General features: G+C 39.7%; 1 protein-coding gene across 4 annotated transcripts in view; it reads right to left on the bottom strand.

Moving 5' to 3' along the window:
* The window catches only part of LOC109472430 (dynein heavy chain 1, axonemal-like), a 67318-nt gene extending 42511 nt beyond the window's left edge, over positions 1 to 24807 (bottom strand). For 2 of the 4 annotated variants that reach the window (XM_019772200.1, XM_019772201.1), the window contains exons 1-21: positions 24692 to 24807; positions 24160 to 24242; positions 23263 to 23404; positions 22324 to 22479; positions 21367 to 21565; positions 20092 to 20345; positions 17023 to 17235; positions 15822 to 15986; positions 14972 to 15199; positions 12648 to 12827; positions 11610 to 11747; positions 10897 to 11060; positions 10204 to 10408; positions 9271 to 9474; positions 8588 to 8851; positions 7835 to 7970; positions 7202 to 7312; positions 4809 to 4817; positions 3349 to 3479; positions 2280 to 2461; positions 1632 to 1764 (exon numbers count right to left, since the gene is read on the bottom strand). In XM_019772200.1, the coding sequence (XP_019627759.1) occupies positions 1632 to 1764; positions 2280 to 2461; positions 3349 to 3479; positions 4809 to 4817; positions 7202 to 7312; positions 7835 to 7970; positions 8588 to 8851; positions 9271 to 9474; positions 10204 to 10408; positions 10897 to 11060; positions 11610 to 11747; positions 12648 to 12827; positions 14972 to 15199; positions 15822 to 15986; positions 17023 to 17235; positions 20092 to 20345; positions 21367 to 21565; positions 22324 to 22479; positions 23263 to 23404; positions 24160 to 24242; positions 24692 to 24727 (3333 nt within the window). In that variant the 5' untranslated portion in view covers positions 24728 to 24807. Of the gene's footprint in view, positions 1 to 1631; positions 1765 to 2279; positions 2462 to 3348; positions 3480 to 4808; positions 4818 to 7201; positions 7313 to 7834; positions 7971 to 8587; positions 8879 to 9270; positions 9475 to 10203; positions 10409 to 10896; positions 11061 to 11609; positions 11748 to 12647; positions 12828 to 14971; positions 15200 to 15821; positions 15987 to 17022; positions 17236 to 20091; positions 20346 to 21366; positions 21566 to 22323; positions 22480 to 23262; positions 23405 to 24159; positions 24243 to 24691 lie in introns of all 4 variants that reach the window. The other 2 variants (XM_019772198.1, XM_019772199.1) reach the window with 2 other exon arrangements.
* Between the last annotated feature and the right edge of the window lie 462 nt (positions 24808 to 25269).

Here is a 25269-nt window from a genome sequence, read left to right as displayed (position 1 = left end):
ATCATTCCCCACAACCTCTGCTTGGAGACTAGGAGAAACCTTAAAATAGTTTAGTTGACCTTGAATTACAGCTATTCAAATTATCCCTTTCCAACAGCAACACTCGTCTGTACAGATTCAGGGCGACCACATCAAGGATGGAAGCCATTGGGGAAGGCTTTCCTACAGCGGCCATCCTGAAGAGGGCCAGTCGCAGAGATGTGCGTGTGTACATGTATGTCGGTAAGTCCCATTATCAGTACTAATAATCTTTTGAATTTTCTGTCATCATGAAGTCGTTTCACAAAATCAAGGACTCAAGCCAATCTAGTGTAGCCAGTCATATATAGAGCATGCAGGTGGAACGGAATATTGTACATTATGCATTTTCGGTCATTGTAGTCGTTGCGACTTGTGTTGTTCTTGACATTTCTCTTGGAGTTGTCTGGCTGCAAAGATCATGTCCACTGTGCCTCTGCCAGCTCGGAAGCCACACTGGCTCTCCGGAAGGTGACCTTGTTCAAGGTGTTTGATGAGGCGGTTTAGAAGGATTCTTGCTAGGATCTTGCCGGCTATGCACAAGAGTGAGATGCCACGGTGATTGTCGCAGGAGTGACGGTTTCCTTTCCGTTTGTAGATGTGTACAATAGAGGCATCTTTGAAGTCCTGGGGGATTGTACCTTTCTCCCACATGGCACAAAAGATGTCAGTTAGCTTCTGGGTTAGCACATGTCCTCCAGACTTGTATACCTCGGCTGGAATGCCATCGAGGCCTGGCGCTTTTCCGTTGCTCATTTGGCTGATGGCCTTCTGAGTCTCGGAGAGGGACGGCAGTATATCCAGCTCTTGGTTAACTGGGATCTGTGGGAGACGTTCAATAGCTGCATTGTTGATGTTGGATGGGCGGTTTAGGACAGCTTCGAAGCGTTCAGCCCACCGATCCAGAATCTTGGCTCGATCTGTGATGAGTGTTGCCCCATCAGCACTAAGGAGAGGGGACGAGCTTGAGGCTTGGGGTCCATACAATGCTCTAATTCCGTCGTAAAAACGTTTAGAGTCTTTCATATCAGCATAGGCTTGGATTTCATCCGCCTTTTTGCTGAGCCAGTCATCCTGCATCTGCCTGAGACGGTTCTGAACTTCTCTACGAATGTTAGTGAAGGCAGTCTTTTTGGCAATTGATGCAGGGTCGTTCATGGCGAGTCTGTGGAGATGGTGCTTTTGAGCCAGTAGGGATGAAATCTGTGGGTCGTTCTCGTCGAACCAGTCTTGGTTCTTCCGCTTTGTTGAACCCAGGTGCTCAAGGGCTGTTGAATACACAGTTTTCTTTAGTGTCGACCAATCGTCCTCCACAGAGGATTCACCCATGCGGAGATCTTTCAGTTTTCTGTTGAGATCATTAGCAAGCTCTACTGAGGTCTCCTCCTGCTTGAGTTTGGTAGTATCCAGTCTGGATACTACACGTGTTGGCGTGTAAATGTAGGTTTGAATACTCTTCTATATAAGACATTACAATGATAAAGGCCTAGTTCAGCACCAAGGGCAGACTTTGTATGTGTACCATACATTGCTTCTGCATAGTAAAATTCCTCAAATTCAGTGGTCCTATGTATATATTTGTACAAATATAAAATATATACATGAAGTCTCACCTCAAACATCATGGTCATGTGTTCTGTGAGTTTGATGATCTCTCCACTGCTGAGACAGAGTTTCTTGTTGTCGTCCAGTACTGTGTTCATGTTCTCAATCCACACAGCGTCCACAGGACCATCAAACATGTACCTGTCAGGACACAGACAAGTTTAGAATTACTTCATGCTTGTTTGGACTTCCTTGTATGACAATACACATAACATCCCGTTTATAGTTTTCAAATGTCATGTCAGAAGAGATGTTGATGAGATGCAAAATTCTGAAGCAACAATGACCAAACATTGTGCTACAGTACTGCAGAATTGTTTTAACCACGTATGTTTAACACTGAAAAAAAAACAACTCCCTTTTCCTGTAGGTCTTCACAAGTATGCAAATTAGTAGCCTCCAACTCTCCACAGGTATGCAAATTAGTTATCAAACATGCAAAGTAGTGAGAAATATGCAAATTTCACAGGTTCATAAAGTGATTAGGAAAGCTTAAAATAACAGTGACATACAGTTCAGCACCAAGGAGAGACCTACAAGCTATGATTTACATCAAAACTAAGTTTCTCAGAGTTCAAACAAGCTACAATAAAGTAAGACCACTGCAAACTTTAAGTACATGAATTTACAGACTGAGTACAGTACAGGGAACCTACCAGCGCTTGTCTGAGTCCGTGGCAGCGGTGCCCTCGCGTACCAGGGTGGACAAGATTCCGTCTGTCCACTCGTGGGTCAGCAGGTCAAACTCTCCGTACAGCTGACCCATGGTGATGGACTTGGGGTTCACCACGTTCACATGCACAGCCTCGTACACACCCCCTCCTACTGCTGGCTCGCCCTTGGGAGGGGGGGGGAGGGGGAGAATAGAATACAGTGAATACAGTACAGCATTACATTAGGCCACACCAATTTAATTTCTTGGTTAACGGATTCGCCTCTTCATTTTTTTCTGATTTGCAAATAAAAATAAAAATTCAGAATCAACTGCAAAATGCTCATATTTTGCCCTGAACAGTTGAAAACAGTCCTTTTCATCCTACTTGTTACAGTTATTCCATCTTTCAATGCAATGGTATCATTAAAAGTTCAAAATTCAATTAGTTTAAATTTTGAACCAGCCTGGTGTGTTGACTTCATGGCTCCTATCGTACCATTTTGGGCCATAATAGGATGCCTAGGCCTGTTTTTATTTTATTTTTTTTCGCCCGCCCGCTCCATTATTTTTCTGGAAAAATCCGTTAACCAAGAAATTAAATTGGTGTGGCCTTAACTTCTCTTCCCACTTGTTTCCCACTTGTGCAAAAGTCATTGTAAATCATGCTCAAATTGCAATAATTATTGAAAGCTATATGTAAAAGCCATGTAACATTTGGTTAACCGTGTGTAAACCATACCGTATGTGATATGTTGTATTATATATACCACATGCACTATGTTAATAATAGATTGAGAAAAAATAGGAATGTTTGATTTCAATTTCTGGTTGTGGCACATTTTAGAGGTAAAGGACAAAAATTATGCTTGTTCAAATTTGCACAAAGTAGGTCTTGCGTGAAGCTTGTGGGTAACTTATTTAAAAAAATTAAAGCTTTTCCCTTCTATGATGCATTGATAGTTGCAAAATAATTTCATTTTCTTCTTTTTCTAAGCTTTTGGCAATTATTCTGCTGCATTAATTTTATAGTTTATAGTACTTCATTTCAACACAAAGAACAAATTTTGTACCTTCAAGGCAGTCATGGCTGCCTGTAGTGTCTTGTAGCACATGGTTTTACCAGAACATGTCGGCCCAACCAACATGAGACCATGTCTCACCACCGTAGTCTCATACAGCTGGATACACTTGGTTATGAAACCTATAGGGGGGAGGGGGGCAAAAATTAGTAACATTGCAAACATGGAAAGTTAAACTTTTCTATGAGATATTTTACTGTTAAATGAGAGTTTAGAGGTTATGAAAGAAGCATGTAGGGGAAAATAATGGATGCTACAGCCAAACAGCATTATTTTAGTCAAAAGTATTTGCATTGCGATAACTTTAGAAACAATGTTGCAGCAAGTATATATATTATAAGCATATTTTTTATAAAAAAATTAGCTGTTTTTAGCAAGCTACTAGCAGCAAGCGATATACATTGTATGATGTTATAGCAAAACAAGGAAAATGTACACGTACTGAATTATAATATGTATCAGTAAAAGCTGCATAATATGCGCAAACTATAAATAGTAGCTAACAAACAAAACTGTAACTAAAAACAAAAAAAACAGGGTTAGTATAAAAAGCAGCAAGATTATTCCCAGCTCGCAGCTTAACAAGGGTTAAAAACATCACATGGGTTATGGAATAAACAACACAAATGCTAAAATGAACCAAAAACAAAATAACTGTTAGTTACAGAAAAAAATAAACACATATGAAACATATAATTGTATGTCTGACTAGTAACAAAGACATCTAAATCTGCACCAAAAACAAAACAATTGTTAGTAACATATTGTACATCTCACTAATAACAAACTAAAACATCTAGTCCCTAACACCTCTGTCCCTAACATAACTACATGTACTCGACACATTTCACCATAAAAACGACCTCATACCAACCTTTCTGTACCTTTCAAAGCAACAGAATCATAAGTAGCTGACTTGCAATAGAGAGAATAAGACTCAGGCCTGGAAATTCACTTTTTTCTTATTGTCCCGAAAAGATATTTCAGTTGTCCCGAAGTGAGGTTGAACTATCCGAAACTATTTTTTGGGAAGTACTAGTATGTATGACAGCAACTTGAAGTCAACTTTATTTTGCTTACGTTCTGACTCCCAGGCACACTATAACTGCAGAGTGGACAGGAAATTTGGGGGGCTTTATCAAGACAAAAGTCGGGCTGATATTCTAATGTTGATTATTTTTCTATTGTCCAAAAAATGTCCCAAAGTGACTTTTCAGGTGTCCCTGCCTAAATTTTAGTAGTCAGTGGCCATTGGGACAATGTTAATTTTGAGCCCTGAATACTGTGCTTTTTTCTGAAGTGTATTTCACTACAATTCTGTTACCATGAAAATCAAAATGTCTTTTTTTTTCTACAACAAGAAAGCAGCTTATGATTCTAATGCGTCTATAGTGTACTTGTCCTATACAGTAGACTTTGGGTGCAGGATTTTTTAAACAGTGCAGTCTCACCTAGTGAACCTGTAAAGAAAAAAAGCAAGGCAAGCAGAGCATGTTAATGTTATTTTACAGCAGCTGTTGTGGTGGTTATGCAGTGAGACTTAGTGACAAGGTTTTTCAGCATGGATTTTCAGGAAATTTTGTGATTTTTTAAAAGGGAAAACTTTGTGTTTGTCTTTGATAAGAAGCATTTCGGGGGAACACTCTTGGTCAAATGTGATGTTTTGATGAAAAAAATACAGTAAAAAAAATTGACAAAAAAGGTAAAATTAGTTTAGCTTCAAGTGAGAAAAAAAATTATGGTTGCTGAAAAGAAACTATGTTTAAAGAGGAAATACCATGGTTACGAAACAAAAATCATTGTTCAAGGGCAAAACAATATGGTTCAAGGACAGAAATCATGATACAAGTGAAAAAATCACGGTTTTGACATTTTTTGTGTTGGGTCTGTCCTTGGTGCTGAAAAGAACATACAATAACTTTGCATCTGCACACCAAGTCTTTCAAAATCTTGTGTAGCATTTTTCTTCTTGACTTGAAGTTTGCATGACAAGAAATTTGATGGTTTACAGGTGCAGTTAAGAAAATCATTGGAAATGGGTACAGTACAGCTGTAGTAATACAGAGTGTGGAGAGAATAATCTCAACAAATATCATATCAATTTGCTTCGTGAAAAACACATTGAACTAGGGTCCAAATGTACTTTTTATGGGTTCACCACACCACGAAGTGGTGGTGAACCCATATTGCTTTTTCTGATGTTTCTTCTCCTTCTCCTTCTCCTTCTCCTGCCATTTTTTAAATGGATTCAGCTTCTTCATTTTAGGGCCTAAGGTCCTGAAATTTGGTATGGATATACAGTGGGCAAATACCCCTAGGCGTTTTTTAAATTTTTGTGATACAGGCTTTTAGAATGGTTTTATTTGAGTTTTTTGGCTGTGTTATAGCAAATGTATTACTGAGTTAGTGTGCAGTGTTACCACATTTGGACATGAGTCATCACAATGGAATGCAGGGCATCAACCAATAGGCATGCAGCTTTCCTCTATTCTCCTTGCTGATTGGCTGTTGGAATTTAACAGGCTTAACTTAATTAATACCTGCTCAGATCCATTCCATACTGACAGTATGTCTGTATTCAAGTGTTTTGGTAGGTATTTCAAGCTTTCCTGCTCCAGCATTGGAATGCGGGGCATGAACACTTCTTTTTTTCTTGAAAATCAACAGTTTGCATTATGCAATTAAAAATCCTAACCAATAATGTAGGGAATAGCTATCCAACTGTTGTAGTCTTAGTTGTATGTTACTTCATACTATAGTTATATCAATGTAAAGCATTGTTTTCCCTTGTGTTTCTCATTCTTTCCCTGCCATGTCGTAAAATGTGGTGAAGCCATTGCTGTATTTGCTCCAAAGCAAATGTCGGCCTTTCTAGTTATCAGCTAAAATTCAATTTCTTGATGACAACAGCCAATGAAATAATTTGTGCTGCAACAAGTGCATTTTACATTGTATCTGGATTTGAAAATACCACTTTTACAAAAGTCAAATTTTCGGTCCTACAAAAAGATACCTCCACACAGAGTTGCAGTGATAGCTTAATCACTCAGCATGGACAACAGCATTTTTAGCAAGCACACTCAGCATGTCTTAGTGTAGTTTCAAGTTTACAAAGCTGTGGCAGTTTGTGTCAGTGAGATGATGCTCGAAACACACAAGCATGTGGCAAGTGATACAACAAACGTGTGATGGCTCTTGCGTTAGGTTTAGGTTGTGAGCAAAGCAGCATGTAGCATAGTAACACACTTTCTGTATACCTTAAGGTATTGAGGCTGAAAGTTGTCTCTACTGATCCTCTATTGGCCCTTCTAAGTAGTACTCAATCATTGAATCAAGTCAATGTATGCGACAATGTTGAGGTTACCATGATAAACTTTGGAAAACTCAAATTTCACATTTGTAGATGGATACCACTGATCCTTCTATTCAAGATACATGAAAACTTGGAAAAAGCGTGAAAAAATAATCAATTTTGACTTCTTTAAGTTGTTTTAGACTTACCATCAGGTCCTGAATGATGTAAGCACAAAAACGGGAAAAAGTTTGGAATTTGTTATTTTAGATTTTATCAAACTATTGGTGCCCTGTGTCTTTTGGATTATCTTTGGTACATTATGTGCACATTTATGTTGATATCTTGAACATGCGATGTGCAAATATATTAGAGGTAACCCAAAACAAAAATTTTCCACCTTTCAATCAATGACACTACATGCACTTCTAAAAATATTAAATACCAAAGCTACATGTACAAATAAAAAGCTCAATAACACAACTATAGGTAACAAGACATAGATATGGTCTACTATAGCTAAGAGTTTTAGAGTTGTTTCTAAGATCTCACCTCGCACATCCTTGATGCCCAGTTTCTCACAGCTGGCGACTAGCGAGGAGTCCAGAGTGCCGTAGTCGATCGGTTCCTCCTTGATCTTTGGGAACAAGTCCGACACGATACCTGTTTGTGCAAGTACACAGCACTTGTCAAGTACAGTATTTACAGTTTATTTCAAAGGTAAAGTGAGTTCTGTGTAACAGAGAATCTTACATACAAATCAGAATTGAGGTCTGTCCTAGGTGCTGTGCTGAACTGCACATCTAACAATTAACAATCATAAACTTATTCTTGTAGCTTGTTTGAACTCTGAGAAACTGAGTTTTGATGTAAATCATATTTGCATACCAGTGGAGGGTTGGAAGCTACTAATTTGCATACCTGTGAAGACTTTGAGGCTAATTATTTGCATACCTGTGAAGAGTTACAGGCTACTAATTTGCATACCTGTGAAGAGTTGGAAGCTACTAATTTGCATACCTGTGAGGAGTTTGAGGCTACTAATTTGCATACCTGTCAAGAGTTACAGGTTACTAATTTGAATATCTGTGGAGAGTTACAGGCTACTAATTTGCATACCTGTGAAGAGTTACAGGCTACTAATTTGCATAACTGTGAAGAGTTACAGGTTACTAATTTGCATACCTGTGAAGAGCTTGAGGTCCTCCACCAGGAACTTTGGCACGTTGACGTCCTCATTCATGTCAGGGTGTTCTCGTTTCAGGTTACCCGCCGCCGAGATCACGGTCTTCACCGCTCGCATACCGAAATCGTAGTGGTCCTGGGATGGATACGAAAATATATTTGTTTGAACCGTCTTACAACCTATCTGCTTTAAGGTAGCATTTCTTGTGTTCTTAAAATAATGTATATTGTTAAATAGGAACGATAAGATTATGACTAATCGGTAAAATACCTAATGCCAACAGTTTTTAAAAATTTAAAAAGTATGCAATTCAGCCTATGGCTGTAATGTGCTTTTCATATCCGATTGAAAATGATCAAATAAACCATTCATTCAAGACACCAAACCCAGGGCTCGAAATTAACGGTGTCCCTATGGCCAGTGACCAGTAAAATTTAGGCTGGGACAACTGAAAACACACTTTGGGACATTTTTGGGACAATAGAAAAATGATCAACATCCGAACGTCAGCCCTTCTTTCATTGATCAGGCATGCGTCCTAGCTTTTGGCTTCAGAAAAGCCCCCGAAATTCCTTGTCTACTCTGGAATTATAATGTGGCTGGGAGTCAGAACGTAAGAAAAACAGGTTTTCCCAAAAACCAGGTAAGACAGTACATACTCACCTTGGGACAATCGAAATTTACTTTCGGGGAAAATAAATCGGGACGGGACAATAGGAAAAAAAAGTTAATTTTGAGGATTGCAAACCTACCTGTGAGCTGAGCTGTTCAGATGACAGTTTGAACGTCGTGGTGATCTTCTTCGCCAGCACCTTGGCGTCCGAGAACCCGAAGGAGTAGAGCGAGATCTCGGCGATCATGGCGTAGTCGGGCACCATCATGGCGACGGGACGGAACAGGGCCTTCAGGTTGTCTGGCAGCTCCGTACGGCCGGCGTACCCGGGGTTCATGGTGATGAACACAGCACAGGCCGCTTTCAGGGCGATCTCTACCCCCTCAAACATGAACCGGTCCAACTGAGGGAAGAGTAGAGGAAGGAAAAAGGGTTTAATAGAAAGCTTATACCACATATTTATTATGTTTAAGTTCACAGAATGAAAACATATTGTTTTTGCACTGTTTCTTGTTCTTCTCCAAACACACAACGCCAATGGTCTGGGCCGAATGTCTATTGCCATGGTAACTGGTGCTGTAGCAGACACCCTGTGGTGTTGGGTTACATTTTGTAGCAACTGGAAGGAAAGAGCTGGAGGGGCTGGTCATTACATGTATAAAATTCTAAGGTATATCTTGTCTCTGTACCATTCTCAAAAGTCCTATAATCATAAAGCTGACCAAAATACAAGATTTTTTCATCTCATACCCCTTATTAAACAAGATACACACATGAACAAGAACTGAAGTATGAAAGAGAAGCAGACATTAACAGCCCTACCTTTTGCTGCTGGGCCTTCCGAATGGTGATGATCTGTTGTGCGACCACTGACAACACCTCGATGTCGATTCTGTTGAACTCGTCGAAGCAGGCCCAGGCGCCGGCGCTGGCCAGACCCTTGAAGAACTTGCCCATGGCCATGAAGTCCAGCTGGTCAGAACAGTTGAACACCACACACTGCACTGCCATGGCTTTACCCAGATCCTAGGGGGTAATAGCAAGCATTGTTAGCATAAAACCTTAGCAGAACAATCAAGAAAAACAAAGTCACCCCATTTTAGCATGAAAGTTCATCTGTGTTGGTATAATTCATAATGACAAAAAGGGGAAAATTTGGGTAAGTCCCATTTTATTCAGTGTCTGAACGTTTAAAGTCACCCCATTTTCTGTCTCTGACCTTATGACCTGTTATTCTGTCTGTCAATCTTCCTCCACCCATGTTCTGTCAACCTATGTGCTATCCAGATATATAAACCCACACCTCAGGCACCCAAAATCTGTACCCAACAACTGGCCCAAAAAATTTTCTTCTTGACTTTTAGATTTGCAATATGTACACTGGACATATGTTCAGAAAGTCACGTTTTAGAGGAGTGTGGGTCACGATATGCCCTAGGAACACTAAGGCCCAGAAAATTTGCCTGGTAAACTGTTTTTCTTGAGTAAGTCCACTGCCCCTTCAGTCAAGTCTTCTCATGCAATTTTAAATGTTTTTTCCTCAGAAATTATTATGTAATAAGAGGTGAAACAGTATTTATCAATATGGATATAAAAACTTCTTCAGTTCAGTTCGGTTTAATTCAATCACCTGGCATGTACCCAGAAATTGCAACATCAAATTTGTTGCAAGTTACAAAGATAATAAAAAATGCAATAAGAAAATGAACAAAGCTCTGGACATTAAGAATACGATTAAAAGCATTGTGGACACACCTTGGTTGTTTCAGTTTTTCCAGTGCCAGCTGGGCCAGCTGGCGCACCCCCAAACTTCAAATGGAGCGCTCCAGTCAGTGTGAGGTAGCACCTGTCGGTCAGCGGGGTGATGACCAGTCGTCCTGTGTTCCCCAGGTACTCGTAACCGTACGGGAACTCCGCGTTCACGGCGCGCACGTACAGGTTGTCTGTCACCCAGTAATATCTGCAGGGATGAACAAGATTATCAAAAACCCTTCTTAACTTGATTTCTCTATACATGCCACTATTCTGTGTACAGTGCCCTTAACAGTAATGCTACAAAGTGTCTGTCAAAGTATGGAATCTGCACAGTGTACAGGTTTTTTGTTTGTTTGTTTGTTTATTTGTTTGTTTGAACCATTCTTTATCCATTCACTATGCACATGCAGCAAATTGTATTTTTATGTTTACATTGTTTCACTGTTTCTGCTTCCTCTTCCTTCCAAACCAATAAGGTCAATGACCTGAACCAGACGTCTGTCACCATGGTGTTGGGTTACATTTTGCAATTCTATAGCAGGAGGGATTTAGACTCCTGTCACCATATATGAAATGTGTTTAATAATTAACAGAGCAGAACATATGTGAAGGTAAACATTATGCTTTGCAAATGTTACTAGTTTTGAAGTATTTTTGTAACATATTTTTGCAAAGTAATTTTTGTCGTCTCACCTGAGCTGACTGATCCACTCGAAGTCGTTGACGTTCTTGACCTCCAGTTCCACCATGTTTGCAACGACGTCACGTGCGTGCACCTCGATCACGATCAGTGCTGACAGGATCTCTCGCTGCATCTTGGACAGCTTGCCTCTGACCAGCCCCACAAGACCTGCCAACTATCGGGAAAAAAAACAACATTAAATCTGTAGTCTTCCGTGAATAGTTTCATCAGGTTGGTAGTTCACTGAATAAGTTGGAAAGTCATGCAGATATGTTTCCAAAATCATATTCCGTGGCTTGAGTAACTTTTTTTGGCATAAAACATGTTATTACCTGAATGTCTAACCTTCATCAACATATATTAGGTAAATTTTTTGTAAACGCTTTGCATTTTGGAACACATCTATTATCTAACAGCAGCGATATTATATTAGTGCTGTGCAATGTGAACCAGTCAGAATTGCCCTGAGGAAGGTGACAGACGATAACCAAAATGTTGCCTATTAAATATAAATCACTTGCGCTGTGTAAAAAGCGTCTCTTTATTCTGCAGTCTTCCACGAAACAAGGAGTTTCAGAAACTTCTGGAATTTTTAGTACATGCAGTTTGGATTTTTGTCAATTTAGGAGATTTTATGGCAGATTCTGCGAGCTTCAAGTTCAACCCGTTTTCTCTATCTGGCCCTTTGACATCCTCTCTTTCTGCCTGTCAATCTTCCACCCACCTGATCAATAAGAATGTCCAGTCTTTCGGGCAGCTTTCCTTCCTCCAGAGAGTCGGACACCTCCTTTGACCAGAACGTCTGACAGCCTGCGATGACAATCTGTCCAGGCCAGTCCAGGACCCACTCAGTTCTCTTGGTCTGCGATGCAAGGACAAAGTGGGTTAGAAGAGCGTATCATTGTCAAGTTTTAGCTCGCAGAAAGTTTTACTCTGACTATAATCTAAAGATTCAACGTACCAAGGAAATTTTTGTCAAGTACAGTGAACTGTGCCTGGACACAATGTCTCATCAGGAACTGCAATCCAACTGTGCATTCTACATATAATACAGAGGTTATAAGTGAAACTCATCTGTAGTATTAAGAAGAATAAGAGTCACAGATAGAAAAATAACTCGGTCTCTCAACTAAAATGTACACTTAACAGTTTTTGAATGGATTATTTACAAATGATGAGTTGGCTTCAGTGACCACTCTTTTCAATTCTTCAGTTTCTGGCAGCTTGGAGCAAATATCCAAAATTATAACATCTAAAGCCTTTATATCACATGGGTACCATCATAGGTAAACTAGGGACTGTCCAATGATTACTTACATCAGGGTAGGCTTCTAGGGACCGTCCAATGATTACTTACATCAGGGTAGACATCCAGGGACCGTCCAATGATTACTTATGTCAGGGTAGACTTCCAGGGACCGTCCAATGATTACTTACATCAGGGTAGACTTCTAGGGACTGTCCAATGATTACTTACATCAGGGTAGACTTCTAGGGACCGTCCAATGATTACTTACATCAGGGTAGACTTCTAGGGACCGTCCAATGATTACTTACATCAGGGTAGACTTCCAGGGACCGTCCAATGATTACTTACATCAGGGTAGACTTCTAGGGACTGTCCAATGATTACTTACATCAGGGTAGACTTCTAGGGACCGTCCAATGATTACTTACATCACATGAGGGTAGACTTCTAGGGACCGTCCAATGAATACTTACATCTGGGTAGACAGCCAGGGACCGTCCAATGATTACTTACATCTGGGTAGACAGCCAGGGACCATCCAATAATAGTCCTGAGGCTCTCCCTCATGACCCTCTCCACCTCCAGTAGCCAGTCCTCCACGTTCCCAGTCGGGTAGAGTTTCTCCGACATTGGAACACACTCTCCCTCCATGGAGAACATCTTAGTGATGGCCAGGTCCTCCTCAAAGTGAAGCTATAGGGATATTTTGGATAAATGGTACATTAGGAAATAGACCAATGAAGATACCCTTGTCTTTAGATTCATGTTTAATGTTATTTCCAGGACATTTGCAAGACATAGTTTCGCAATAGAAACCATGAAATAAAAAGAATGTAGTTGCAGAAGTAGTTTTGAATCGCCTGATATCCTCCTGTTGAACAACCGTCTGGCATCATATGCATCTCAGAATTGTTATATCAAGGACATAATGTCCCTGGTTATATGTTATAATTGTATTCATTTCAGCACCAAGGACAGGCATCACCAACTATACTATGATGAAGGATTCACTGGTTCACCCCTTGAACACCTCAGTAAAGGCCTGGTATAGAAGTGCAAAAATTTGACCAGAAAAAATGTCATAGCCACAAGCAGCCATGTTTTTAATTGATAAACTTCTAGTTTTGTGTGACGGAGATTTTTGTTGACTCCACCTATTATTTACGGTCTCAAACATTTCTGCATCAATGAGAAAACAAAATGAATAAGGCACGACAAGAGATGGAAGGAAACTGTTTTATCTACAATGTATGCCCATCTTACTACTAGGAAACTTACAGAATTTGAGAGCTCTCCACTGAAGAAAGGTAGTGGATGCTACCTAAAACCATGGAGGTAGAAAAAAGGAAAGGAGGGAGCTCAAACTTTCTGCCTATTGTCCGATGTTGGCCGCGGGCGTCAAAACTGTAATTGGCACGAACTTGTCAATTGCCCTGATTTGCGTAGCCCCCAGAGCGGCACACCAGAGTTTTCCATTGTTATTAATGTCAGTGACAAGACGGCATGCCCGGCATTTGACAACTATAAGTGTAGCAACTTTTATTCTACGGTAAGTTTGTATCAAATTTGAGGATTACTTCGATGAATGCAGGGAGGTAAGAAGCGTGTATCAAAGACGACAAACTTGACGGACGGCACGGCACTGCAACTATTTTCTAGTGACTAGACTTAATTGTTATTTCTAGTATCTTTATACCCCGATACTTGAAACAACAGGAGGTTCAGTATCTTTGGTCAAATCCTTGCTTGAATCCTTGTTTGAGGAACATGCACCGGGCCTACCGGTAACCACAATCAACCAAAGAATTGAGCGCATGTGTCACTTCAAATATTTCCTTGTGGTAGAAAAATAACAACAAGCAAGGATGTCCCGGTTACTACAAGAATGTCTCGTTTCTATTTGGGCCTTCGAGCACAAAATCCATTTCTACACACCTCCTCTGCTAGCAGAGAGGCACACAGCTTGTAGAATATGGCCACAAATAGTCCACTTTGCCGGAAAAATCGCTACTTTGCCAGTTACGAAAGTTTGGAAAATGGAACATAAACATCGTCAACTATCCAGAATAAATATCGGCATATCTAGAAAAAATCACACAAATTCATACTAGACGATTGTATTTGTTGAAATGTTCCAGTTCTAAAATGTTCGATTCGAGCTTTACAAAACACAAAAAACGCAGTAACTCGCCCATTTTTCGTCGCACAACAAACATAAACATATCTGCGTATCCGCCATTTCCCTCCGCTCCCGATGCTGACTTCTGCGCAACAATACGACGCAACCCAAATAAGGAAATGCTCGGAAACTCGGGTATGTCGGTCCCTGCTCGGAGTGGACTCGGCTGCCGTCGCTGGCAGTGATGTCATTTTCGGCTCATTTGCATAGCCATATATGGAATTCTGGCGGGAGAGACCGCGGCGAACATAGGCATCAAACGAAGTACCGCCGGGCCGGCGGACAATAGAAACCAGCGGGATCTAGCGCCGCAAAACAAAAGGCCGCGGCGGGTGCTAAATACGTCCTCCCTCCTGTCCTTTTTTCTACCTCCATGCTAAAACGTCTGACCGTTTCCAAAATTGTTTTTCAGCATTTCTAAATGTTACCTGGATGTCTAACCTTCACCGACGTAGAGTTCAAGGTAACTGTTTTTTCTGTGCTACCTGAGCCATGATAGAAAGAGATTTGATGAATTTGAGAGCTAGTGAAAGGTAGTGGATGCTACCTGAAACGTTTAACCGTTTCCAAAATCTATCCAGTTGCTTATTACCTGGATGTAGGAAATAAGATATGCCAAATGTACATGTAGAGAAGAAACTGTTTTGTCTGCACTCACCTTAGCCATGTTCTCGAAGCACTTCCTGAGATGCGGTTGGACGGCCTTCGGGTCCTTGGTCTGTGACAGGATCTCCAGAAGCTCGTCGTCGGACAGGAAGTAGAATCGTGGGAAGGCGGATCGCTTGGTCTCCAGGTACTCGCTGAGTCCCTTCTGTACCTGCTCCAGGAGCTTGTTACACTCCGTCAGGTTCTCCAACAGACGGGCGTCAGGGCACAGAGAGATCACCTGGGGAGGGGGGCGGGTTTGTTTGTTTTATTTGTTTGTTTGTTTTAGATGTACATCTAACGAAGGATATGTTCTTACATATAACGTTTTCAGTTAAAAACAATGTATAAGAAAAACTCTTAGACTACAAACGTCTAAAGAAGAGAGAAGAAACTAGTAAGAGTAGTAAAGCTTAAATATACATAGAACATAGCAAAGTTTCCCTAATTTTTAAAATATTTGTAGCTTAAACTTACTACATTTAGCCCCATTGGGGCCTGAATGTGAGGGCATGCTCCCACAGGAAAATTTTGGAATCTTGACCCTCTATTTGTAAGGTCAAATTTTTCTGGTAGATTAAGTTAGTTTAATGACATTCTTTTTTCATACATTCCAGACACAGATTTTTGTCTGTCAAAGATGATGGATTGGGCAAAATTTTTGTCTACCATGAGCAGCAAAATGCAAACAAAGTATGGGCACACAGACGCTGTGAACACACTTTCAAATTCAAATCCTTCTTCTTCCCTTCTTTCGTCAATTTAGATAATACGTAGGCCTTACTTAAACTTCTTCAGTATACAGCACATCAACCTAACATGCAGGAAGACTTGACGGGAATCGAACCCATGCCCAGCAGTACCTGTGGGTTGTCGTTGGCGTTCTTCATGATCTTCCTCCACATGCGGTCCATGGTCTGGAAGCGTTTCCCCTCCACGGGCAGCTGACGGTTGATGTCCTCCGAGCTGAAGATGGGCTCCAGGTACAGCCATGACCTCTGACACAACAGCCACTCATCCAGCACATCCTGAGGGGAGGGGTAACAACAGTGTTGATTTCTAATTTCTGTTTGTTACCTCCATGAAAAATGGAGGTATTGTTTTTGGCGTGTCTGTCTGTCTGTGTGTCTGTCTTTGTGCCTGTGTGTGTTTCCGCAACTTTTTAGTCAGCATAACTTCATAACGCCTTTATGGATTGTGATGATATTTGGTATGCTGATAAGTCTTAGGAAGACGAAGGTCAAGGTCAAATATGGGCATCCTGGTGGATGACTTTGGTACTGCAGCAGAACTTCCGGTTTTTGTATCTTTTGTCCTGGACATGCTATGGTCTTGACTTTTTGCATTTGCATTTTACATTTGCATAATTAATGAGGACATGTTGAAATGAAGTATGACAAAGCAAGCCCATATTTCATGGAGGTATGAGATCTCGGAACTCTTGTTTATTTTGCATTACTAAGGCCACACCAATTTGTTGGTTCACGGATTCACCCGCTTCATTTTTTTCTGATTTGCAAAAAAAAAAAAACATTTTAGGCTCTGAATCAACTCCAAAATGCTGATAATTTGGCCGCAACAGTTGAAGGAAGTCCAGGTTCTCTTCAGAGTTGTTACGGTTTTTCCATCTATCAATGGCTCCTATCATAGAATTTGGGGCTATCATAGGATGCCTAGACCTGTTTTTATTCTTTAATATCATTTTTGCCCTGTCACTTCATATTTTTTTCTGAAAAATTCCAAAAACCAACAAATCAAATTGGTGTGGCCTAAACAACAAAGTTAAAATGAAAATGTTATATATTGGTCCCAAGTGGTCTTCTCGGGTTGTTTTGATATTGTTATAATCATGCATTAATAAACAGTATATGAATATTAATGTTACATATTCTTTGTGATTTAACATTAAGCACCTTTCAGCTACAATGTAGGAGATTTCTTTCATATTGCAGTTTGCTCTCTTAGTGTGTTATTTTTCTGATTAAACACTCTCTAAATAGTAAACTTGGAAATTAAACTATCTAAAACCTACAAAACAAGTCATTTACACAAAATGTTTCTCACCTGTGTCATTTTCAGTTTGGACTCCCATGTGGTGATTCTCTCCTCAAACGGCTTCTTGTACGGAGAGAAGGACATGCTCTGTGTCATCACGATGTGGTCGTCCAGAAGCTGCGACGATTCGTCAGAACTGCGCAGGATGTACGTCCCTGTCTCCTTGTACGGGATTATCTCAAACTTGATCGGGTCCCACTCAGCCTCCATTTTGTCCAGGGCCTAGGACGAGACAATATAGAAAATACAGAATGAAAATGCTCATAGAGACATCAATGTAGGCTCTACTTACCTATAGTATCATGCATCCTGTACTTGCTTGTCTGGTCCTATAGTCATACAGGTTTTCTTTGCAATCTTCCTCCTCTATTGATCTTCAGTTTTCTTGCTCTGCATGTGTGTACATGTACGCATAGGCCCTACCTGGATCTACAAAACGTCTTCCTTTCTCTAAACAATAAAACTTTATCAACACAGTGTTTTTAATATATTATTGTAGTTAAACAACTTGAAACAGCATGTAGGTACAGGCAATAGCAAGGTTAAATTGTTTGATAGAATGAGAATAAAATAAAAAAATCATCAAGGGAAAGAAAACTGTCTGAAAAAATCATGACTGTTTAAATTCAACAGGCTTTAAAACTGAAAAACATCTTGTACTCTAACACCATCCAAAGAACAATTATTCAAAACCAAAGAACAATTCAAATCAAAACTTAAGGTGTCCTCCCTGGCTAATTTGGCATTTTAGCTTTCCATCGTTTTCTCACAAAGAAATCTAGAAAGAACTGTAGTTGTACTGAATATTTAAACCTGGGTACAAAAGAGTTATGAATATGATTTTATGGACCATAAAGATGACATCATCACATTTTATTGCCCCATATGCAATTATCTTTAAAGCTATAATATAGCACTTTGGTACAAGTAACTGAAATAAAAGTATGATTTTCATGTGCATAATGGTCAAAGCTACAAACGTACGTTTGCACAAATTGATATCTACTAATTATTTGTAGTTATTAGAGAATAACCTAATTGCCTAATTAAAATTTAGTTATTCTCTAATAACTACAGATAATTAGTAGATATCAATTTGTGCAAACGTACGTTTGTAGCTTTGACCATTATGCACATGAAAATCATATTTGTATTTCAGTTACTTGTACCAAAGTGCTATATTATAACTTTAAAGATAATTACATTTGGGGCAATAAAATTTGATGACGTCATCCATATGGTCCAAAAAATCATATTCATAACTCTGTTGTGCCCAGGTATCAAAATTCAGTACAACTACAGTTCTTTCTCTTTCTCTTTGTGAGAAAACGATGGAAAGCTAAAATGCCAAATTAGCCAGGGAGGACACCTTAAAACTCCTAACTGACATTTTTGTAAGGATCCTGTTGAAACACTTGCTAACAAAACCTAAACTCAAAATCATGAGAAACAGTAGAACAGGAATTCAAACTTTTGTTCCGATTCAACTGAACCAAACTGATCAGAACTTGTTAGAAAACAGCTATAATTCAGACTGTAGAAGTCCCCTAGCTAGTCAGGGCCCACCAAGCCTGTATTTCCAGTCTAACCTACATGTGTGCTGCTGCCTACATGTACACTAGACTGTCTGGCCTGCTGAACAGTGACTAGTCAGGACAACTTCACAGTCGTGTTCCCTACACTGGCTACAAACTCCTGATGGCTTCTGAAGCTTTGTACTGTCTATGTTTCCAATTTTCCTAAAAATCTGGGTTTTAATGACATAAATTTGCCTTTTTTGTCTTTGTCTTTTTGGCCATCTAAGGCCTGTTCTTTAATTGTGTACTGTTTTGCTTGTTTCTACATTTTACAGTTGATCTGACAGTGTATCGATATGTTTATTTCTCTCTATCAATTTAGCAACATTTTGCCTTAAACTTGTTTCTTGCTTTCAACTTCTGGAGGTTAGCTTGGAGCACATTCAATCATACTACTGTTAAATAAATGCATGATTGTACAAACCTCATAAAATTTAAATGGATTTCAAAAAAATTACAAGATTTCAATAGACACAGCAACTGTATCCTTCACAATATGATAATGTTACAAGCAGAGAAAGAAATCTTAAAAAGTTTAGAATTTCATGGAGAGATCACACCATGACACCTGTTGTTGAATGCTGACCAGTTTGAAAGGAGTAGTTTAAAGATTAGAAATTCACAAGTGGGAAATTCATTAAAGAAAGTTTTTAAGGAGAACCCTGGTTGTTGAATGCTGACCAGTTTGAAAGAATAAGTTTAAAAGGACAAGTTTAAAGATTAAAGATTTAAAAAAGTGGATAAGTTTCAAGAGAGATTTTAAGGAGAAGCTTGTGCTGTTGAATCCTTACCAGTTTGAAAGGACCAGTTTGAAAGGAACATTATGAAGGGGAAAGTTTAAAAGATGTTTAGAAATCCCAAAGTGGATGAGTTTAAAGAGAGATTTTAAGAAGAAGCCGAGTTATTGAATGCTTTTGAAAGGACAAGTTTAAAGATTATAAATTTACTTATTATAAAAGTCTTAGAGTGGAAGATGTTAAAGAGATCCAGTTTGAAAGGACAAGTTTATAAAAGATAGCAATGCACAAAAGTGGATAAATTTCAAGAGAGATTTTAAGGAGATAGAAGCAGTGTTGTTGAATCCTTACCAGTTTGAAAGGATAAGTTTAAGAATTAGAAATTCACAGTAGTGGATTAAAAATTTCAAGAGCAATTTTAAGGAGAAGCCCGTGTTGTTCAATCCTTAACAGTTTGAAAGGAACAGTTTAAAGATTAGAAACTCACAAAAGTGGATAAGTTTCAAGAGAGATTTAGAGAATTTCAAGAAAGATTCTAAGGAGAAGCTTGACGTATTGTTGAATGCTTTTGAAAGGACAAGTTTAAAGATTAGAAATTTGCTACTGAAATTAGAAGTGAAAAGAGAGATTTTAAGAAATTTTTACCAGTTTGAAAGGACAACTTTAAAGTTTAAAAATTTGCAAAAGCAGATGAGTTTAAAGAGAGATTTTAAGAAGAAGCCGTGCTGTAGAGTCCTGTAGTCCAGCCTGGGAACTTGACCGACCTGCTCGATGGAGTACTCCTTCCCAGCCACCTCTGCGACTTTAGCAATGACTTCGATATGGTCCTGCAACTTCATATCAAGACACTTGCTAAAGGTCAGACTGGCTTTGGGTCGGACAGGGAAGCCCAGTTCGGAGGAGAGCTGCTCCCAGTGGCGGTTGCGCATGCCGGGGTTACGCAGGCCCTGGATCAGCGGGATGTACGGGCGGAACTCCTCGATACCCGTACGCATCTCCGTGGCAACCAGCTGGCAGCCTGGAGGAGGTAATTTTGGAGAAAACATTAAGTAAGATATAGTTCCACCCTAAGGTAACATTTGCAAGGCAAATGAACTTTACCTTTGTATATGGTCTGCTCTGTTAATTCTTACTCAAACACATTAAATTTCATATGGTCAGACAGGAGTCTAAATCCCTCCTGCTATAAAATTGCAACATGATGTAACCCAACACAAGTTACCAAGGTAACAGACACAACATTAGTTTAGGTCATTGAGGTCACTGTTTCGAGATTAAGAAGAAGAAGAGGAAGAAGAAACTGAGCAAAAACAATCTTTTCCTTCGGTAAAAAAAATATTTAACTACAATGTGAAAATCAAACTGGATGTAATTCCGTAAGAGTAACACTTTTCATATAACAGTAGAGAAAACTTTTGTGAGAAACTGATTCTAACTCGCATTCAGCGATTTCTTTGCAGATTGCATACAGTGAATTGAAGGCTTGTGGTTGCCAAGAGAAAATATTTGTACATAAAAATTTTGACTAAAGCCTTCTTGCAGTTTTTTTGTGTGCATTTTTTTCGCCTTTCGGCGAGACCTCACCCTAGCTGCTCTTTCCACATGTACCTGGGGTCGTGTGGCGCAGCGGTAGCGCGTTCGGCTCGGGACCTAGAGGTCCAGGGTTCGATCCCCACCCATGTCACCGATCTTGTGCCCTTGGGAAAGGCACTTTACACGAATTTCCTCACTTCACTCAGGTGTAAATGAGTACCTAGCTTCAGCTAGGGACGTCCCTCGGATAGGACGTAAACTGGAGGACCCGTGTTTGAGGAGAGCCATACCTCGAGCACGTTAAAGATCCCACCACACCTTTCGAAAAAGAGTAGGGGCATGCCCCGGTGTGCGATGGTCCACATTCTACAACCCAAATACTACAGTGTAGCAGAATCATCAGCATGTTGATGTTGGCTACCTTAACCTCCAAGACCAAGACCAAGACCTGTTCCAGGTTAAAACCTACTAGTAGGTAACTTCAAGAAAAAGCAAAGATGACCCACCTGGTACATCCTTGAAGAGTTTGACACACTTGTGCATTGTCTTGTAGGAGTTGTTGACCTGTGTCTCCAGGGCTTCTGCGTCGATGGTGGTCAGCGGGTCGGTCATCCAGCTCTCGTGCCACTTGAGCCAGTCCGAAGTGGTCAGCCACAAGTTTCTGTACGGCTCGAAGTCACGCACCATCTTGGACAGCTTTTGGTACTGTGAGAAATGTCAAAGAAAGATGATGTTGGTTATCAAATTTGTATATTTGTTCATGCATGTAACATCTACGAAAGGTAGTAGATGCTATACCTAAAACGTCTGACTGTTTCCAAAATCATATCCAGTTGCTTGAGTAACTGTTTTTTGGCGTAGCGTAAGATGTTGGATACACTGAGATGCTCAGTTGGTTTTATGCTTGCAGTGAATTGGTTTGTTCAATGGATATGCATCTCGACAGAGAAGCAACAAAATGTAAAAATACCAACACAAAAAATTGCAGCAAATCGAGATACGATGTCATACATGCATGTAGTTAGTAGTAAATACATAGATGTACATGCATGAACAATGTACATGCGTGTTCAGATTTTATAAACCTTGTCATATTCTTAATATCTTTTGATAAGATTTATAAAAATTTGAACAAACAACTAACAAGAATACGTGCTGCAATTGTCCTGAAAATCATAAAACAATTAAAGCTGCAATTATATTGTGTTTACAATGTATGTTTATGAGAACTCAAAATTATGTAAACTGTATCTTTGTTAGAAATTCTGTCACACCCTTACTTTTTCCCTAATATGACCTCAATGAAAAGCTACTGATTTGAGTTTCTCATGAATAATAAAAAATTGTTCAAAAAGAAATTCTACTAATTTATTATGCAAAAGAAGTTTACATATTCTTTCTTCTAGTTACATCTTATACAAAGAATATAATGTCCTCTTGAAATATCCCATTCTTATCCTTACATCAGTGACCGGCATCTCGAACAGTCTCTCCCTGTTGTTGTAGGTCTGAGCCAGCTCCTGACTCTCCTTCAGCTGTTTACTGATGCGTCGCACCTCGTTGGCGATCTCGTGGGCCTTACTGATGTCAGTGTGGGCAGCGAAGCCAGCAACAACCATCTGAAATGACACAAAACACAGGGTTAATACAATTAGGATGCTGTCAATTAGAAGAAATAGTGACTATTCTACTTTCAAATTGGTGAATTTGGCGCTTTCTAACATTCTTGAGTACAAAGATAGAGCACTGACTTTCCAGTGCTAGTTGCTACTGCTAAAATCCTTGAATACCACTGTGACAGTTCTGTAATTCCTGATTTTTTTTGCGGTGCTTATATGTTTGTGCTTTTTGCGCCCACTTCTGTGCAGCGAACTTATCCCTTAACAAATAATTGGCAGACCTTCTTTTTTCTGCACCTGTCACAACAGTGAATATACAGTTCCATTTTTCTCAGATCGTGAATAAAATTTGCTACCGTGAACATAAAGTGAATTACAGTTCATCATTTCTACTTCACAGAATTCTCTGTTCTGGAGTACAAACAACTAACTGAAGGTATATCACAGTCAACATCAACTTGCCAGTGCTTATTGCTAGACTGCAGTGCTAAAAAAAGTACAGTAACTATTTATCACAATGTAGTTGCTTCAGGGACCCAGGTCACATTTGTTTTCAAATAGATATTTTAGTACCGTCTAATTTTTACATTGTACTGAATTTTTACATTTTGGCGGCATGCGCCGCCGAAATGTAATAATACGGAATCTATCCTTCTTTCTTTGTTTCTTTCGTTGGTAGTTTGGTAACACTGCAGGCCATCCAATACCTGTTTACTTCTTTCCGGTTTGTGGTATATGCAATAGAATCAAACCCGTAACCACTGGCTCTCTACTGTTACTGACCTGCAGCGTGTCCAGTCTGTCCTGGAAGTTGTTCTGGTCAGACAGCTGGATCTTACGGAAGCGTTCCTCGTCCTCCTCCAGCTGCTGCAGTGTCATGTCCATCTGGTCCACGATCTTGTAGGGCCAACCAATCGCTGTCCACCTGACAACATAAAAATTAACACACTCAGTGTTATATTTCAGAAAATATTATGAAAAACTTAAACTGTTCTCCAACTCAAAATTTGACTCACCAGAAATTTTCGACTGAATCACTCAGTCTTCCTCAGCTATCTGCACGGAGCCGCTATGGGCTCACCTGTCTCCCCCATAGTGTGCAATCTTTATCTGGAATATTTAGAATGACTTCAGACAACCTTTGACCCTTTGCTGACGTCACACGTGGGAAAAATCACGTGTCCACAGCATTTGGGTCAGATAGCTGAGGAAGACTGAGTGATTCAGTCGAAAATTTCTGGTGAGTCAATTTTTGAGTTGGAGAACAGTTTAAGTTTTTCATAATGTAATTTACCAACTCAGATGAACTTTCATGCTGATTCAGAAAATGTTATTGGTTCTTAACCACTGTTATCAAAGTCAGACATCACTGGTAGCTTGAAAGTTGTTAGCTGTGTTGGTAGAAGTGATTCTGAGACTTTCTGAAACTTTCTGAAACCTTGGATCCACCGCTCACCAAGTCACTTGTTCTATCTGCATAACATGAAGCAATGGATTGCTCATTCTCTGATAGAGACTGCAGTTTAAGCCAGTGAAAAATTTGGGATTAATTCCAAGTTCTTATAAGTTGGAAATTACAGACAGTTGACCCTGATTCAGAATACCATGATTATTGTACATTATATACAAATCTTTCAAAACAAAATAAATCATGTCTGTCTGTTAGTATTTCCCACTTACTTGGCGTTGAAGTCATCCTGTGACAGGTTGTAGTAGAACTCTTCAATCAGTTCATAGTCTGTCATAGCCTTGTTGATAGCCTCCTGAGGATGGGAAAATGGTACTGGTCAGATAAAGACATGGATACTGACTTCTTCAGCCTGATTTCTAGTCTACTCCAGATGCTGTTGCAGGGTCACCAAGATGTTTGTCACACAAGTCCACTTTCAATTAATTTACTGTTTGTTGCACAATTTTCTCACAAAAAGGTTGTAATAGACCACAGGAAGAATAGCCTTTTATGAGGCTAATTGTGGATCTGAATAAAACTGAAAACTGAAACTAGTTTTTCTTTTTTGTGAGCAATAACAGTTGTTTTTTTTAATAATCTTACGTCAGTCAACAATCCTTCACTCTGCATTCATTTCTTAATTTTTTACCAACAATTTTTCCCTCTATTCTCTACAAATTTTTGCTCACTAACACTCACTCCCCCATATTCAGATCTTTTCTAGTTTGTGCAGATTTGAAAGTAGGATGTTTTATGGCAAACCTCGTGTGTCTTGAGGGCTTCAGGAATGGTCTTCATCCACTCCCTCTGTTCTGACAGCTCCTCGATGGAGTTGGGCTTGTCATACAGCTTCCTGGAGATCCCCTTGAAGGCTTCACAGGCCTAGTAGAGAATCAAACATCATAAACATACATTTGTACATAAGAGAGGTATCGTATGATCGTAAACACGAGAGATATCCACTAATACTAGACTATTGGACTTCTAAGTTTGAGCATATAACACTGGTCACTTTAAATTTGGAAAAGACACTAACAATTGGAAAATCAAGCAGTGTAACTGTAAACCCTTAAGTGTGGTATCAATCTAAAGCTCTCATCATCAGGCACTCTTCATGTGAAAATCAATGATCAGTGATGTTTATAACTCCAGTTATGATTGATTGAAAATGCTTGTGGCCTACCAGGCTGAGATCTTGGCCTACTAGTCTGAACTATGTGGCCTGGACGGCCAGATTCTGTGCCCACTGTGCTCAACTCCCAGGGCTACCAGTCTGACCTACTTAGGCTAGACGGCCGTGAAGGCCTAAAACAACCCAGACTACTAGTCCTGTTCTAGCC

Source organism: Branchiostoma belcheri, unplaced genomic scaffold, assembly GCF_001625305.1.
Source record: "Branchiostoma belcheri isolate BF01 breed outbred unplaced genomic scaffold, Haploidv18h27 scaffold275, whole genome shotgun sequence".
NCBI lineage: Eukaryota > Metazoa > Chordata > Leptocardii > Amphioxiformes > Branchiostomatidae > Branchiostoma > Branchiostoma belcheri.
Note: the sequence above shows the minus strand (reverse complement) of the source record. Positions and strands in the feature narration are given on the sequence as shown.